Below are 17,646 nucleotides of genomic sequence, written 5' to 3'. Positions count from 1 at the left end.
TGTAACTTATTTTCTGTGGACACCAATTTAGTTTTCTTTCTCCTTTTTTATTCTCCGTCAGCAGTTCTGTCAATATCACTTTGTGATCCTCCACTGTAGTATTTAATACAGAAACCTTCCTATTGATTTCAACCATCTTCACACCAAGCCTCTCAATTTTTTTTTTTTATTGTTTGAGGATATTACCTTCTGTGGTGAGTCTAATCTTATGCTCCTTGCATCATTACCTTTTGCAATTAAATTGTAGATTCTTTGCCATTTATAATCATTAGCAGAACTCAGGGGAGGTCTAGAGCCCACTCTTTCCACAGGGTCTTCAGATTTTGATGGGAGGGGGGATCATATTGGCGGAGATTTCCGTTTCCATTTGAGCTTATTTGTCTGTAGATCTAGTAGTACTCAGTAGCTACAGGAAGAAATTTCTTTTATCAATGATGGTGGAAAGGGAAAATAAAACAATGCTGAGGGCACTTCATTGTTGGGAATTTTCTTCCTTCGTTTGCTCTTTGTAAGGGTTTTCCTCAATGGGCATTGTATAAGTGTATATGAGGAGAGGTTGGAAAGGTAGGTTGGTCAAATCTGTGAAAGACCTGGAATGCCAATGTAAAGAATATGGGCATTATTAGGCAGTGAGATCTTTCTAATCACTGGAGTTTGCAAGCTTGGTGTTATCCTTGTCTTGTTATTCTTCGTCATCACAAATATTTAATCAGTTGCCAAGTCTTATCCATTCTACCTCCATAACATCTCTCCCATCTCTCTTATTTCTTCACATGACCACCACCCTCATTTAGGCTCTTATCACATCTCATGTAGATTATTGCAAATTCTTCTGATTGGTCTCCCTGACTCAGGTCCTTCTCCTCTCCAGGGGGCAGGGAGGGAGGAGGATACTACACAGGGGCACAATGAGAAGATGTTCAGGAAGTGGCATAAAGGACTGGGCCCCAGGAAGATAAGGCAGAAGTTCACTTATCGCTGTGGGAGCTGATGAAATCATCAAGTGAAAGAGTATAAAGAGAGAAGAGAACAGGGCACAGAACAAAGCTTTGAGGTACTTTCACAATTAGTGGGATACCATTTGAATGATGATCCTACAAAGGAGACTGAGAAGTGATGAGACAGGTAGGAGGAAAGCCAAGCAAGAGCAATGTCATGGAAACACGGGCTGGGGGAATAGAGGGAGATCAATAGTGTGAATGCTACGGAGAAGTCAGGAAGGATGGGGACTGAGAGAAGGCCATGAAATTTGACAATTAAGAGATCACTGGTAACTTTGGAGAAAACAGTCTTAGCTAAGTCAGAAGCCAGGTTGCAAAGTGTTGAGAATTGAGAGAATGGGAGGTAGAGGCAATGAATGTAGACAGGTTTTTCTTCTAGGAGTTAGCTATGAAAGGAAAAAGGGAGAGAGGACCACAGCTTGAGAGAATGGTAGTCAGGTGACATTTTTTTTTTATTCTAGGGGACACTCGGTTATAGAGCCAGTAAATAAGGAGAGATTACAGATTAGCGGGGGCAGCTAGGAGGCACAGAGGTTAGACTGCTGAGCCTGACATCAGGAAAACTCATCTTTTTGAGTTCAAATCTAGCCTCAGATGCTTACTAGCTGTGTGATCTTGGGTAAGTCACTTAATCCTTTTTGCCTCAGTTTCCTCATCTGTAAAATGAGCTGGAGAAGGAAAAGGCAAACAACTCCAGTGTCTTTGCCAAGAAAACCCCAAATGGGATCACAAAAGTCAGACGTAACTGAAACGGCAGAACAACAATAGATTAGAGAGAAAGGATAATCTTGGAGGCAATTAGCTCAAGGAGACAGGAGGGGATAGAATCAAATATAAATAGAGAATTTACCTTTGGAGAGAATAACCTTTTCATTAGGCAGTGGAATAAAGGAAGAGAGAATAAGAGATAATGACCAGTGTTTTTTTCAAAATATAGAGGAAAAGAATGTTCACATAATCTCTTCTGAGTGTTGCAACATTCCTATGAAGTAGTTGCTGCCAATATTATTTTCCCTATTTTACAGAGGTAGAAACTGAAATTGGCCTTCTGGCTGTTCCGCAAACAAGACACTTCATTTCTCAGCTCTGGGCATTTTCTCTGGCTGTCCCCTGTGCCTCTTCCATTCTGACTTCTGACTTCCCTGGCTTCCCATAAGTCCCAATTAAAATCTCACCTTCTACAGGAAGCCTTCCCTAACCCATCTTAATTCCATTGCTTTCACTTTGTTAATTATTTCCTATTTATTCTGCATATTGCTTACTTTGTATACATTTGCTTATTGTCTCCCCCTTAGATTATGAGCACCTTGAGGGCAAGGGCTCTTCTACTTCTTTTTGTATCTTCAGCATGTATCACAGTGCCTGACACATAGAAGGCACTTAATAAATGTTTATCGATTGATTAACTAAAACCTCAGAGAGATTAAGTGACTTGCCCAGGTGCCAGTGGTGGGGCTGGGGCTAGAACAGGCCTCCTGAAGAAGAGAGAATTAAACTCATCACTCACCCCCCTATTTCCAACTTCCCTCTTCCTGTTGATAGCCCTACCATCCTCCCGAGTCACCCATTCTTGAAACCTTGGAGTCATCTTTAACTCTCTCATCACTATTACCCTCTACGTCAGTGATATCAAACTTAAATAGAAACATATCCTTGTGGGCCACATATTGACTCAGAAAACCACAAATTAACATTATCTATGTTTTATTACATTTTTATTTGTTAAACATTTCCCCATTACATTTTAATCTGGTTTGGAGTATTTGGGAGTTTTGGGGGCAGCAAGTTTGACACCTTTGTTCTACATCTAATAAATTGCCAAGTCTTCCTGTCAGCTTTTTCTTAATAATATCTGCTCTTCCCCTTTCACTTATAATTTTACTACCCTTATTCAAAGTATCATCAGTGTTCATCTAGAGTATTGTAAAAAGTTTCTTTCAGTTCCTCTCCTTTACAATCAATCTTCTCTGTCCAAAATCATCTTCTTATTGCACAAATCTGGCCATTTTGCTCCTGTGCTAAAACAAACAAGCAAACAAACAAACAAAACAAAACGAAAAAAAAAAAGCCTTCAGTGGCTCCCTCTTTACTTCTTGGATAAAATTAAGTTCCTTAGCCTGACATTTATGACCCAGTTAACTTCTTAACCCTATTTTGATCTAATTTCCTTCACATTCCTTCCAGGCAAACTAGACTAATAACGTTTTTCTGATCCCATTTTGCCTTGTCTAGGCTCCATTTTTTCATATAGGCCCATCCTCCTGGAATGTACTTTTTCCCTTTCTCTTCCCATTGAAATGCTTCTCATCCTTTTTGAGCCCTGCCTTGTTCTTCTGTCTCTTCTTCCTTTGCTTCATTATCAGAGGATAAGGTGGCCCTTCTTCTTACCAAGCCTCCATTTTTGTCCTTCATCTTACTTTTTCTCATCTCTCATGCCTCGTTGATCATTCTCTTTCATCCTCAATATTCTCTATCTACTAGCTCCTTCCCTGTTGCCTGCAAATGTGCAGATATCCCCAATGGATAGGTCACCTTTTCTGTGACACCTTTGCTGATCCCCTGGCTGAATAAAGTTCTTTCTGTCTTGTTTTTTCAAGTGCTTTGTCTAGACTCATCCCTCCCTTATACTTAACACATTCTACTTTGTATCATACTTATTTGTGTAGATGTTTTAATCTTCTTTGCAAACTACTTCGGGATAGGGACTAAGCTGTTTTTTTATGGTGATATCCCTAGTCCCCCACACAGGGTCTTGTACATAGTAGATACTTGGGGTTTACTGAATTTAATTAAATGGGCAATAAAATGATTACAAAATATTGAGACTGATTTTTCTTTGATGCTTCATAAACTGTTACACAAGGCAATTCTAAAATAGTAACAAAATGTTTTGAACAATGACATTCACTACTTCATGTATCTGTAAATTCATCTTTGTGGGTATTCCCCCCACTAAATACATCTGTGGCTTATAAAATTCTTACAGACAAAATTCCAGGTAATAAAAATCAACTTATTAATTAGGCCAGCAAATAATCAAAAAATTGAGGCCAGTGATCTCTCTTGGTGACCAAAGATGCAAAGGGAGCTCTAAGGTCATCTTAAATCCTAGTCTCTTTCCAACAGCATGTTATTGGGACCTCCCCTGTAAGCAAAATGCAACTTGTGAACAGTTGATGAGGAGATAGGCTAAGAGTTCTCAACTCTTCCTGTTGGAGAGAGGAGTGAAAGCTGAGAATGTGGCCTGGTGATGAGATTCATGCCACCTCTAGTAATTCCAGCAAGGAAAACCACTTCATTTAAGATCTACCTGGTTAACTTTCTCCTTTATGAGCTAGGTCACCCTAAATTTTTAATTGGAAAAGCCTCAAGCAAGAGTGACCCTTGGTAGCATAGATGAGGTAAGTCTGGCTTCTGTTTGTGGAATAAATAGAGAGGCCCAGGCCTTGGAAGGAGCTGGAATATGATCACATTCCTCAGTCAGTTCCTGGAAACTTTAAAAAAAATTTTTTTTTAATGTAAGCTAAGGTAAAAAGTGGGGATTTTAAACAGAGAGGGGACTGTTACAAATTAATGTTAACAATGACATCATACAGTATTAGAATAAATTTTCCTCATATCATACATAACACCTTTGTAGCTTAGTAGATAGTCATCAAAGGTTGCTATGGTTAAAAAATAAATAAATAAAATCATTACTTTGTAATCAGCCTGGCAGTAAGCCTGTCTGAAAGGCTAGACTTTTCCTTGGGCAGCAGATATTCAGTCTCTCCCTCTTCCCTCTACCCACTGCCCAATGCTTGAAGTTTCCACCTTGATAGACTGTGCCAGAGCTGGCACTCCATTGGCATAGCCTTTGTGGACCCAGGCTTTCCTGCACATCCTCATGAGGTTTTAGTGGCAGCATCATCATGAAGTAGTCCATCTTTGTGTTCCTAGTGTCTAGTGCAATGCCTTGTGCATAGTAGGTCCTTTGTAAATGTAAATTGTTTTTACTTGAATCATTGGTAGAGGAGCTTAGCATCTCAAGTCAAAGACTTTGAAGGATTACATTCATTTAAATATATAAAGTCTAGTATGTTTATCTTTTAAAAAATTAGTCACATTATTTTATAATCATGCCTTAGAAGTCATAAATTAGTTATAGTAATTGACTGAGTTGCACATCCAATTTCAGCAGCACAGAAACTGTAGGTACTTCTTGTATTTTGCAAATATTAAAGTCAAGTAGTACTTTTCATTTTTCTTCATGGCATCTCACTGGAAAATTATCACTAAAAATGTTGATATTTAACTTATTAATATCATACACATATTTGTTTCTAAACTCCTCAAGCCTTTCTGAGAAATAACAAATTATTCATTAAAATCATTTTAATGCTGTTTGTGTGTATGTGGAATTATTGAAGCATAGGGGGCTAAATAAATTCACAACCTTTTTTTTTAGTTTTTTAGTTCTTTCTATATATAAGGTGCTGTATGGGTGCATTGGAGTTCAAACTTTATTACAGAGATGCAATCTACCACCTAGGTACTTACAAACTTCCAGAATCAAGATCATTTTGAAGATACACTTAGGTTTTTTTGTTGAAAAAAAGTTTCCTCATTTGATTGTTTGAGGAAAAAAAGAGGAGGCCCATTTTATATCTATATTAACATGGACAGTAGAAAGGTGAGAGTAAAACTGATAATCTCAGTGACATGGGTAAGTATATTGAGGACTGTGAATCTACATTGGTAAGAGTGTATGCATGGTGTGGAGCAGTTCAAGCTTGAGGTGTATAGGTTGGGCTGGGGAGGGAGAGGGATTCATCTTAAAAAAAAAAAAGCATAGTACCTTTTATTACTCTCTCAAAGACATTCTTGCTGGAGAATAATAATAATAATAATAATAATAATAATAATAATATTTTGTCTAGGCAGTGGGGTTAAGTGACTTGCCCAGGGTCACACAGCTAGTAAGTGTTATGTGTCTGAGGCTGGGTTTGAACTCAGGTCCTCCTAACTCCAAGGCCAGACTTCTCCTGACTATCCACTGCGCCATCTAGCTGCCCTATGATAATTATTTTTAAGGAGGTAAATACAACCTAATCAAATATTAAAATAAAATCTATGAAGTCTTTCAAATTTTGCTGAGGTAGAGTTTTTTAAACTAGGTGTTTTTTAAGATTTTATTTTCTTCAAGGAAACAAATTGTAAATAAAACCATCTGTAACAAATCATGGGTATCTAATTGATATTGTGCTTTGAAGCAAACTAAAGATTCCAAGGAAGTGGGGGAGTGATGAGCAGTAACTTTGTTCCATCCCTAGGAGACTCCTTCCATGCAAAGGCACAGAAGGGATAGATGGAATGTTGTATGCATGAAACAGCTAGCAGGCCAGTTTAAATGAAATGGCATGTGCATGAAGGGAAATAATCGGAAATGATTTAAAAGTTGTGTGGGCACCATATTGTATAGGGCTTTAAATGCCAGAATAAAAATTTTTAAAAGTGAAAAAAAATTTCTGAATAGTATATACAAGGTAGAGTTTGAATATATACCTTTTCAAAATGAAGCTCTTTGCTTTTGTTATTCTCCATCTCAAGAAAATCTGCATTCATTTTCCAAATATTTATTAGATAAATAAATGAATGGATAATGTCTCAAACTTATGTAATGTTTTGTATATTCTCATTTGATTATCACAATAGCCTGTAGGGTAAATAGTATTTCTTTTCCCCATTTTACAGATAATAAAACTTGAGCTCAAAGAAGTTACTACTTATCCAAAGTCACAGAGCTAGTAAGTGAAAGAGCCAGGAGTTGATCCCAGGTCTTCTGAGTCCAGTATTTTTTCCACTACATCATAATGTAAAAGAATGAATGAATGAATGAATGAATTGGTATTCCAATATCATTGATAATCAGATTATTGAGCTACTGTGTATAAGACACTATGTTAAAGGTGGGTTTTTTCCCCCTTATTAAATTTAGTTTTAATTTTAGGCTCTCTGCTGGATTGTAATTTTTTTTTTAGTGCCAGAGACTTTATAGGTTTTTGTGTTTTGAAGTTTAATCTTATAAGACACTTATAAATTTGATGTCCTTCATATAAATATACTTTTTATATACTGCTAAAATTGATGTAAGTCATATAATTTTGTTCATTAGAAGACATATCTTTTTTTCTGTCATAGCATTAGCAGCATTTCCTGTGAATAACTATATGGAATGCCTTTAATCTTAAAAACAACAACAACAAGAACAACAACAACAACTACAACAAAACCTCAGAATCACTGAATATTTCTCTTTAATGCTAATAACCATGTACATTGCATGCTGTGGATCTTTTACAGAATTTTCTTTCCATTGCACCAGGAAACAACAAAAAAATGTGATTGATTGGCTTTCCATTCTATGCTAGACTGTTCACCTTGTGTGGGCACTCGGTAAAAACTGATAATAAATTTGCTTTGGGGCTTTTATTAAAATTTACCTTACAGACTTTTTTTTTTTTTTGCACCTTTGGGGACTAGGTTTTAGTGGAAGCACTTGTCTTTTCCTGTGCTTCCTTTTCACCTCACACCTGGCAGCAGCCTTCTGCTTGCCTGCAGTCTTTCTGCCCTCCAAACCATCCCGCCCACCGCTGCCAGATTGATCTTCCTAAAATATCCCCTTCATCATGACACTTCTTAGCTCACAAACTTATGAAGGAGCCAACTGTATCAAGTCCAAACTTTTCTTCCTGGCTTTCAAGGTTCTCTGTAAAGTGGCCCCATCCTATCCATCCAATCACTATTCCCCAACATAAGATCTCTCCACTCTAGTTAATTAGGTCCATTTAACCCAACATGACTTATTTCTATTTCCATATTCTTGCTCATATAATTTCTTGTGCCTGGAATATCTTTTCTCCTATACTCCTAGTTAGATGCTTCGAAGCCTTATTCATATACTCCTCTTCCATAAAGACTTCCTCTTGACTGTGCCAGCCCATATCAATGTCTTTTTTCTGAACTCCTATGGCACCCAGGATCAGCCCTACACAGTTGACATGTAATTGTTTTCTTCTTATTTTGTGTGGTTTTACTAGTAAGTAGTTAAGATAGGTCAATGGTCCTCCAGTTAGATTTTAAAAATATAGTTACAGTTAGTAGTTAAGCTAGACCAAAGTCCCATCCGTTAGACTAAAGTTCCTCCAGCCAAGGGCAGGAATAATTTCTTTTACTTCTTCTGGATCCCCTAGGCCCCTGAGAACAGTACTAGATGCTTTAAAACCTGTTGATTTAAGATCTCCTAAGCAGTTTTCTCAGAACAGGCTATAAGCTTAGGGTTTTCACTACCTTGTGCACAATTATGAGTTTGGGAAACAGGCAGTATTCAGAGTTTCTTTTCTTTATTTCCATCTTTCTAATTTCCATATGGCAGTAGAAAATATACTTGCCCAGGTTAGTGGAGGGGGAGGGAGAGGCTAGTGCCTATCAGCAATTCTTCCTAGCCTCATGGGATTATTCTCAAGCCATGGAGAAAGTGGGGCATGGTGTCAGCTGCCTGCTTGGCAGATCATGGATATGTGATCCTAGGCGTTGGGCCTAATAAGCTATTATTTTTCTTTTCTTATGCCAGGGCTCCCCAACAGGCTGATTATGGGCAACCAATAGATTTTAATCTTTACCCAAATGTTCTAGACCTCAATTTCATCAATTGTAAAATGAAGGGACTGGATTAGGTGACCTTCAAAGTACCTAGCCCAACGCCTCAAAGTATTGGTTTTCTTATAACACTGTTTCAATAATGCATGATATGGCATGTAAAGCAGCATAACATAGGCAATTAAGAGCTGGCCTGAGAACCAGGAAGACCTGGGTTCAAGTTCTGCCTCTGACACATACTGCCTGTATGATCCTGGGCAAGTCAATGAACTGTGTTGCAGGGAAAGTGTTCTCCAACATTGGTAGAGGGAGTTTCTTCATCATGGAGTTCTGTATCCTAATGAAATGACAGGTCTAGTCCCTCTTCTTGTCACTATGTGGAGCATATCTTAGATGTTTACATCCCCCCAGCCCTCGCTCATAATTTACTGCTGTATACCATCTTGATTAAAACATAGACCATGCTCTTGAAATATCTCATTGAAAATTATATGTGTGTATAGGTGTTAAAAAAATAACACTGATTTTTGACCATACTCAAATTTTATATAAACTTGATTTGAAGGGAAAGTAGACTGTATTTGGACCAGTATGGTGATTCTTTTAACCATACCAATCTCTATATGGATGTGTGCTGTATGGAAGGAAGGGTTTGGATAGAGTTAACAAAGAACCATATTACACTAACATTGAATTTCTATAGTCTTGAAAATTTTGAGAAGAAAGTTTTTGAGAGGAGTTATAAAAAGTCATTTCACAAAAATGCTTTTTACTAATTAGACATAAAGCCCTTTGATTGGCACAATGGAATGGGTGTTAGATTTGGAATTAGAGGACTGTGCTTCAGGTCCCTTCTCTGTCACTTTCTACCTGTATATCTCAAGTCATTTAACTTCTCTGGGCCTCTTGTTTATTCATACGTAAAATGAGAGGATGGGATTAGATGATGTCTTAGGTCCATTTCAGATTTGCCTATGACCCTGTGAAAGTATTGTCCTTGTGCTGAGATGGAGGCGGTCTCTGGGCTTGACTTTACTCATGAATGATCAACAAACTAAGTGATAATTAGGAATACATGGAAAGTAAGGCTCTTAAGAGTCACAAAATTTTTTTCCAATGATGGATATCTTAGACTGGGATCATCTCTCTTGAGCTCATTTCCTATAATCTTGCACATGATAAGTGCTTAATAAATATTTGTTGAGTAAATAAGAAGAAAGGGAATTCTTGTTTTTAGAATATTTTAAAATAGTACTAAAGATATCACTAGAATATACCTGAATGGCCTTCCAGGTAAAACCTTTAAAATTTTTTTTTCCTTCAGTATTTAGAGTGTGTTGTTAACCTATTATCTATTACATCTGAAATATATTTCTGTGTGTCCGCAGCACCCTGCATAAGGTAGGTGCTTAATAAATGCTTATTTAATTAAATTGAGTTTGATCTAAGATAGTCAAGTAGAAGAAATGACTGACAGTTTATAAAACATTATTATTTTACTCACACCAAAAGAGCTATTTGTAGAGTTTACTAATAGCTCTGTTTTGTCCAAATGTAGACCAAATTCCTGTAGAACCTATCTGCCCATCCTACAACATTATGGTCTGTCCCAGTGATTTATGTATGTCTTTCATCTCAGCATAATACTGATGGTACAATCATCACCATTCTCTGCTACCATCTCACTCTTATAAACATCTTTGCTGTCTCTAGATATCCTGGTACTAAACATTTCTAGCTAATGGGACTTGCCTAATTCTGATTCCTAAATATGGTTTCCAAAATTACTATTCAGTCAGATTTTAGAAGCCATAGGACTCTAATTGCAGTAAGATGGTCCCTTTTGAACTTTATTCAATGTGCCCTTTATCCCCTGAGGACCAGGTTGGGGTAGAGAATATGTAATGGTAGATACCTCTTAGCATATCCCAAAATAAAGGTTTTTTTAGGCTTTTTCTGATGTTGAATATGTCACTAATATCATAGAACCTTGGAACTAGAAAGAACTTTAGAATAATCTAAGCCAACTCCTTCATTTTACAAATGAGGAAAGTGAAGTACCTAGAGAGGTGAAGGCAGTTGCCCAAGATCACATATAATTCAAAAATAGAAAGGACCTTTGAGGTCTTCAAGTCCAGCCTCCTTATTTATACACATGATGAAACTGAAACATAAAGAAGTTACATGATTTGCCCAAAGTAACACAATGAATTGTCCTGACTTTCTTCCGACTATGACACTGGCCATCACCAGCTATGATGTAGTCATAGCTAAAGACTAGTTCTCCAGGGCTACCAATTCAGTGGTTTTAGGGCAGATTCTTTCAGTAAATGTTTATCTATTTCAAATCCACGTGACTTTTCATGTATATGGTTCTAAATTTCTGCTTCTTTATTAGTTTCACAAATTTAATAAAGAGATAAGATATGTATTTTTTTTCCTTAAAAGGTTTGCAGCTCAGAAGACTTTGTGGAATCCTTTCTGAGAAGGGGAAAGCAGGACCTCCATCTGTTTTTCTTTATCCTTATGGTAGTGGCCCCTGCAGAATTCATTAGTCTTACATGCTTCTTTAGCACTTTGAGTTGGGGTGATCCTTTTCAAAACTTGAGGTTCTTTCCAGGTCTATTTTCTCTGATTTTCTGCAGTCTCCCTATTTAAATACCCCCTGTAACTTTGTTCATCGATGATATGTTTCTGTAGCTGGATTGTACTCAAATTGTAGATGGATCACTTGGCCATGTCTGTTCAACACAGATGAGAAGAGTATAATAACTTATATTTCTATAGCATTTAAAGATTTACAAAGAGCTTTTTTCATAATAGTCCTGTGAAAAGAGGTAGTGACTCTTTTCAACAATTTTACAACTAAAGGAAACTGAGGCTTAGAATGGCTAAGTGACTTGTCTGTTTATATACATAGTAAATGTCAAAGCAGGAAATTTTTTTTGTGTGTGTGTGAGACAATCGGGTTAAGTGACTTGCCCAAGGTCACACGGCTAGTACGTGTCAAATGTTTGGTCTGAGGCCGGATTTGATCTCAGGTCGTCCTGACTTCAGGGCCGGTGCTCTATCCACTGTGCCACCTAGCTGCCCCAAAATGTCATTTTTTTTTTTTTTTTGGGCAATTGGGGTTAAGTGACTTGCCCAGGGTCACACAGCTAGTAAGTGTCAAGTGTTTGGACTGAAGCTGGATTTGAACTCAGGTTCTCCTGACTTCAGGGCCAGTGCTCTATCCACTATGCCATCTAGCTGCCCCTCAAAGCAGGAATTTGAACCTACTTCTCTTGATTCTGTCCAGAAACATTATCTTCCATGTGTTTATAAATTGAATGTAGTTCTCCTGCCTAGGTCCAGAGCCCTTTCTGCCATACTAATGGTTTCTAAATTATATAGTTGACTCTTTCAGAGACAGTGGTGATTCCCAATGCTTTTGAAATTATAATATTCTACCATTATTAGTTTAATCAGTCTCACTCCCTTCTCATAAAAGTACTGTGTAGGGGGTATTAATTTTTTCCAGTTGAAGTAAATTAAAATGAATGTTGATTTGAGATTATTTGGGGAGAATTTTCAGGACACTGTCAGATAATTAGATACACAGTGACCAAAGGAAACTATTTGGTTGAGATAGGTGAGTGGGAATAACTTGTGCAATGAAAGGTAGGGAGTATTTACCTCATGGGAGGGGAAGAGTATGGATTCTTTAAGTGGTACAATGCGATTAAAATTTTCTCTACAACTTAGAGTGAGAAGGACATGTAAGCCAGTTCCATATATTCGGGAGGAAAAAATACTCATGTGAATAGACTGGTGAGGGTAGTTGAACAAAGAATAGGGCAAAAAGATCAGCTTGATTATAAATTCATAGGATTTAAATCAAAGCGTGGGTCTTAAGGGTCATCTATTCCAAACTCTTCATTTTACAGATAACAAAACTAAGACCCAGAGGGGTGAGGTGATTTGACTGAGGTCACATGGGGCTGGGATTCAACATGGCATCCAACTCTCCATCGTATAAGAGAGGAGTCACTTTTCTTTTCACTTGTTCAAGCTCTGCCCTCCTGTGCTTTCACTGATGCAGATGATGATTTCTAGGAGAGAGTTTTTATTGTATTGAAACAAACATTAACCACATAGTCACTATTCTAATGAGTTTTAATCAACTTCCATATAAAGTACTTTGAGATCTTCAGAATAAAAGAAGAGGAAGACAGAATTTAAAATGATGTTTTATTGACTAAATTCTATTATTCCTTTTATTCTCAAGATGTTAGTGATACTTTAATGGCTCTGTCCTCGTCTTTATATGAGGCCAGATGTTTGAATTATTTGTCTTTCAAGTTTTAGCAAATCATTTCTATTCATATACTTGCACATGATTCCTGTTTAATAGAGATCTATTAATAGGTTTTTTGTTTTATTTTTCTTATGTCCTCAATTTTATAGTTTTCCAAATAAGGTTTAAACATGTGGGCCTTTTAAGGGAAGAAGACAAAAATGCTTCTGATTTTTTTTTTAATTTTTATACCTAGAATCTTAGTTCAATGAGTTGAATTTGGTTTTCTATTCTTATTCTTTTTGAAATATTGTCCAAATGCCAAGCTGTCCAGTTCTACAGCATTAGAAGGGAAAGGTCAGTTGAAGTTTACTTCTGGTAGATGGAGCCCACATCACAACTGCACACAAGTTGCAACAGCCAATGATACTACCATCCGCGGTTGGGATACTCGAAATATGAGGTAAGTGAAGCAGTAATGCCCTATTTAACATGGAGCTTGGGCTGACAGGAATCAAAGGCCTTCCTTTTTTATCTCTCTCTCTTAAACAATTCAGTAAACATTCATTAAGCACTACTATGTGGCCTCAAGGAACCTGCATTCCACCAGGGGAAAGTGAGAATTACAGTACCTACACAAATAAGCCTGATGGGAAGTTGAATATGGTAAGGTCAAGGTAGAGATCTGAACCAAGCCCTCTGAGAAAGTTGGGGAAAGACTGATTTCAGCTGAATTGATCAGAAAGCCTTTATGGAGGAAGTGACACCTGAGCTAAGCCTTGAAATGGATTTTAACATGTCGCTATGAGGAAGGAGGACATTTCAGGCACAGGGAACAATTCACACAGATGCAGGGAGGTAGGAAACAGCAGGAGAAGATAAGGGAATAATAGCTAACTATTAATCGATCCAGTTAGGCTGAAATATATAATGAGTGAAGGAAAGTAATATGAAATGAGGCTGCAAAGGTAAGTTGGAGCCAAATCCTGAAGGGCCTTAAATGTCAAGCTAAGGAGTTCATATTTTATCCCATAGGCAGCAGAGGAGGAAAATGATTAAGAGCCAAATGGATTTTGGGGGTTGGAGGGTGGCTAACGTGGTGTGTCTGTCTTTGTGTCGTGTTTGTAGTATAACTTTTTTTTTCATTTTGAGTTCAGCTGAATTCTTTTATCTAAGCTAATTGTTTAGTGCTATATATCGATATCCCTTTAGTAGCAGTTATTTATAATAAAAATCAGTGCTCATATAATGATTTAAAATTTATGTGGAAGTAGTGACTATAGACTGATTGATATATGATAAACTATTACAACTTAATATAATTACAATCCCTCAGGAGGTGTTTAATTGTTTTTTTTTTTAATATATAATCACTGTACCTTTAAGATAAACACCTACTGGTTAATCAAATTTTGTCATTTAGGTAATTGTACTGAACAACCAACAGTTCCACTGGAACAAATAAGAGGCATTTTTTCTGCTCTGGTTGTGATTTTGATAAGCAAAGGAGTGATGTTGTACATATCTGTTGTCATGGCAACAGAAGCCTGTGCAAGCTTTTTTAAGATACAGTTTATCCCCTCAGCACACTGTAATTTATCACTAAACCAAGAAGACGGATGTCTTGTAATAACTTTTGTTGCCTTTAAGGGGGGGACAACTTTAAATTTAGTTCTATGGCTCCCTCTGCAAGCTCCAGGTACAGCAATCAATCGCTGTTTTCCAAGCATGTGCATACCTATAAAAGGGGCTTATTTAGTTCCATAAACAGAAGCTGAAAGCCATAGAGTTCAAAGATGATAAATACACTGATTGAAAACCACTCCTCAGTGTTCTCTTTCTGTCCTTTCTAATTCCATTGTTCTATGAAGGAATATCCAGCATTTTAGTATCTAAAGACTGGGAGCCCTTAAAAATAACATTTAAAAAACCAAAATATATGAATGGATCTTTGAATTTTAGAATCCTAAGTATTTAATCCGTTTTTCATCATGTTGTCTCTTTGTTGAGTGGGGAGAGAGCAGAAAATGGGAATGGCAGTTATTTCCAATTGGACATTACTTACCTTTTTTTTTGCAGAGAAACAGTCATAGATTTACTAATCAGAAAACTTTCCTCATTTTTCTGGCACTTAATTTACATTTCTTATTCAAAGAACCACTTTGTGCATAGCACAGTGTTGACATGTTGTAGGCTAATTAATACTTTATTAGTTGATTCAACTGGCAGGAAAAAATGTTGGAAACATTTGCCTAATCTATATTTTGTCAGTATTTAATTCTATATGTTGATCTATTGAAAGGTTTTCAAGTTTAAGATGTCCTATTTTGTGAAAGAATTTAGAAAACTGGAAGCAGTCCAGGTGGAGAACAATGAAACTGATTTAAGGCCAGAAAGACAACCTCGGAGAGAAGTTGGAAGGGATAGAGTTTATCCACCTTGGAGAATAGAGGACTAGAAGGTGACTTAATAATGGTCTTCAAATATGTGAAAGATAATTACAAGGAACGAAGTTGCCCAGCTGTTCACTTTGTCTACTGATGCCGCAACAAGAAGAAATTAAACTGCAGAAGAAAGACTTAAGTTAACACCCAAGGATAAAAATATGATGTATAAGACAATGCTGTGAATAGCAAGGCTTCGAAGCAAGGCTTTCAGTTTATTGGATATTGGGTCAAAGAAGAAGCAAATCAGAGATACCCCAATCTCTCTTCTAGTTCCCCCCCATCTCACTAGATAACCCTAAACTAAACTCATTTCCCCCTGCAGTCAATTATTAGAATTAGGAGGAGTCAGTTTACAGGATGGATATTTTTGATTACCTATGTTAAAATGTACAGAATGAAGGAATGGATAAAAATAGGAACTGAGAAAGGGAAGAAGCCGCCAACTAACAAACTTTCTTTTCCTTTACTACTCTCGCCTCTTGTCCTATTTTTCCCCTTTTTCCTACCTCCTTTCCCACCTCTAACCTTCCTTTTCCTCTTCTTGTGGGCATCTTTCTCAAAACTCTTATCCACCTCGCTCTTCCCCATCATCACCAATCTTTTTCAATCAGACCACTTTGACTTTTTAGGGCACTCAGTTTGTTCTTATAGCAAAAGTTTGAAATCAAGGAAGACTCTAAAGGCAGCCCTGAAGGTCATTAATATATTGCTCATTCTTATTTTCATTTAGAAGAAGGTTGTTGCCAGGTTCAAATTGGCATCCACTATTTCATTTGGTGTTACGTGCAACAGATTCCTCAAAGGGAAAAAAAAAGGGTTCTGAAAAGAGCTGGGAAATCCACTTAAGCCCTTCGTGATGCCAACTGGGATTTCCCCAAACTTATCCCTAACTTCCCAGCTCTGAAATGACCAGAACTCTTAGTTCCCTGGGAGTAAACAAATTACTGGGAAACCAGTTCATTTTTAAAGAGCACAACTTTTTCCTAATCAATTTATTTTTGTATGCTGTTATGTTTTATTGTTTTCCAGCCAGATATATTGCATAGAGAATGCCCATGGACAGCTGGTACGGGACCTTGACTTTAATCCCAATAAACAATACTACTTGGCTAGTTGTGGAGATGACTGCAAGGTGAAATTCTGGGACACTAGAAACATTGGTGAACCTGTGAAGACACTCGATGAGCATTCCCATTGGTAATGTGAATTTTTTGTATGCTGACTTAGGGGTAGGTAGAGTATATATTGTTTATTTTTATAATTACTTTGCTATATAAAAAGGTACAAAAGAATTTGATTTGGGCTGATATGGACTATTCAGTTTTTTTCCTTCTTTTGTATAAAAATGCTGATTTCAAATTTGAATTTTCTTTTAACAGTTTATAAGTTAACAGTGTGGAAAAGAAGTTTCAGTTTTTTGGTAATTTCTAGTGTGTTCTTTTTATAAATCACTGAAAAAATACATGTGCAATTCGTGAAGGTTTGTACAAACATACTTGTCCTACTTGAGGAAGTAGAGGGGTTCATTGCTGTTGGTTATAGTGGCTCTGATGATAATAACAGCAACTTGTAATACATAATAGTTTACAATGACAGCATTGTCCATGTTATTTCATTTGATCCTCACAACAGCTCTGTAGGAGTAGATCTGAGTGTCCCTTTTTTATAGTTGAAAACAAAGGAGGCCCAGAGAGGTAATATAACTCCTCAAGGTTACATAGCAAGAAAGCTGTGGAGCTAAGATTCAAACCCAGGTTTAGTGATTTCACTTTCCCACATTTCTTTGCGGTTATACTTTGATATTGACCTAATAGACAGGAACTAATCAAACCAATTGGGTCTTTTAAGAAGGTAGAAAGAACGCTGGATTTTGGAACTAGAAGACCCGAGTTTAAGTCTTATTTGACACTCTTATTTTATTCCCTGTATGCCTATGGACAAGTCATTTTATATCTCTGGCCTTCAGTTGAATAAATGCTAGTTGACTGACTCAATTACCCCATTTATAAGATGAAGAGGTTTCTAATAGATGATCTTTTAGATCCCTTCCAGCACTAAATCAGTGATGTTATATAATAAATAATGATCATAACAGCAACTATAGACTTAATGATATACTCCCAGACTTTGTGCATTAACAGTACATAAGATTTAAGCATTGAAGTAAGCTTTAATTCTCGTTTTGTTATAGAATCCATATTAACTATTTGCTGTGAGATTGTCATGAGATTTTGTTTAATATAACAGGTTATTTCTAATCCATATATTGCTTTTGGGGAAACTT

At 36.9% G+C, this 17,646-nt stretch overlaps 1 protein-coding gene across 2 annotated transcripts in view; it reads left to right on the top strand.

The window, feature by feature from the left end:
* EIPR1 (EARP complex and GARP complex interacting protein 1) overlaps positions 1-17,646 on the top strand; it is a 202,336-nt gene that overhangs the window by 173,066 nt on the left and 11,624 nt on the right. For both annotated transcript variants that reach the window (XM_027840228.1, XM_027840229.1), the window contains 2 exons: positions 13,242-13,378; positions 16,392-16,559. In XM_027840228.1, coding sequence (XP_027696029.1) covers positions 13,242-13,378; positions 16,392-16,559 — 305 coding nt within the window. The remainder of the gene's footprint in view (positions 1-13,241; positions 13,379-16,391; positions 16,560-17,646) is intronic.

The sequence above is a fragment of the Vombatus ursinus genome, unplaced genomic scaffold (assembly GCF_900497805.2).
Source record: "Vombatus ursinus unplaced genomic scaffold, bare-nosed wombat genome assembly UNPS02014841.1, whole genome shotgun sequence".
NCBI classification, from domain to species: Eukaryota; Metazoa; Chordata; class Mammalia; order Diprotodontia; family Vombatidae; genus Vombatus; species Vombatus ursinus.
This window is presented reverse-complemented; position numbering and strand designations above follow the sequence as displayed.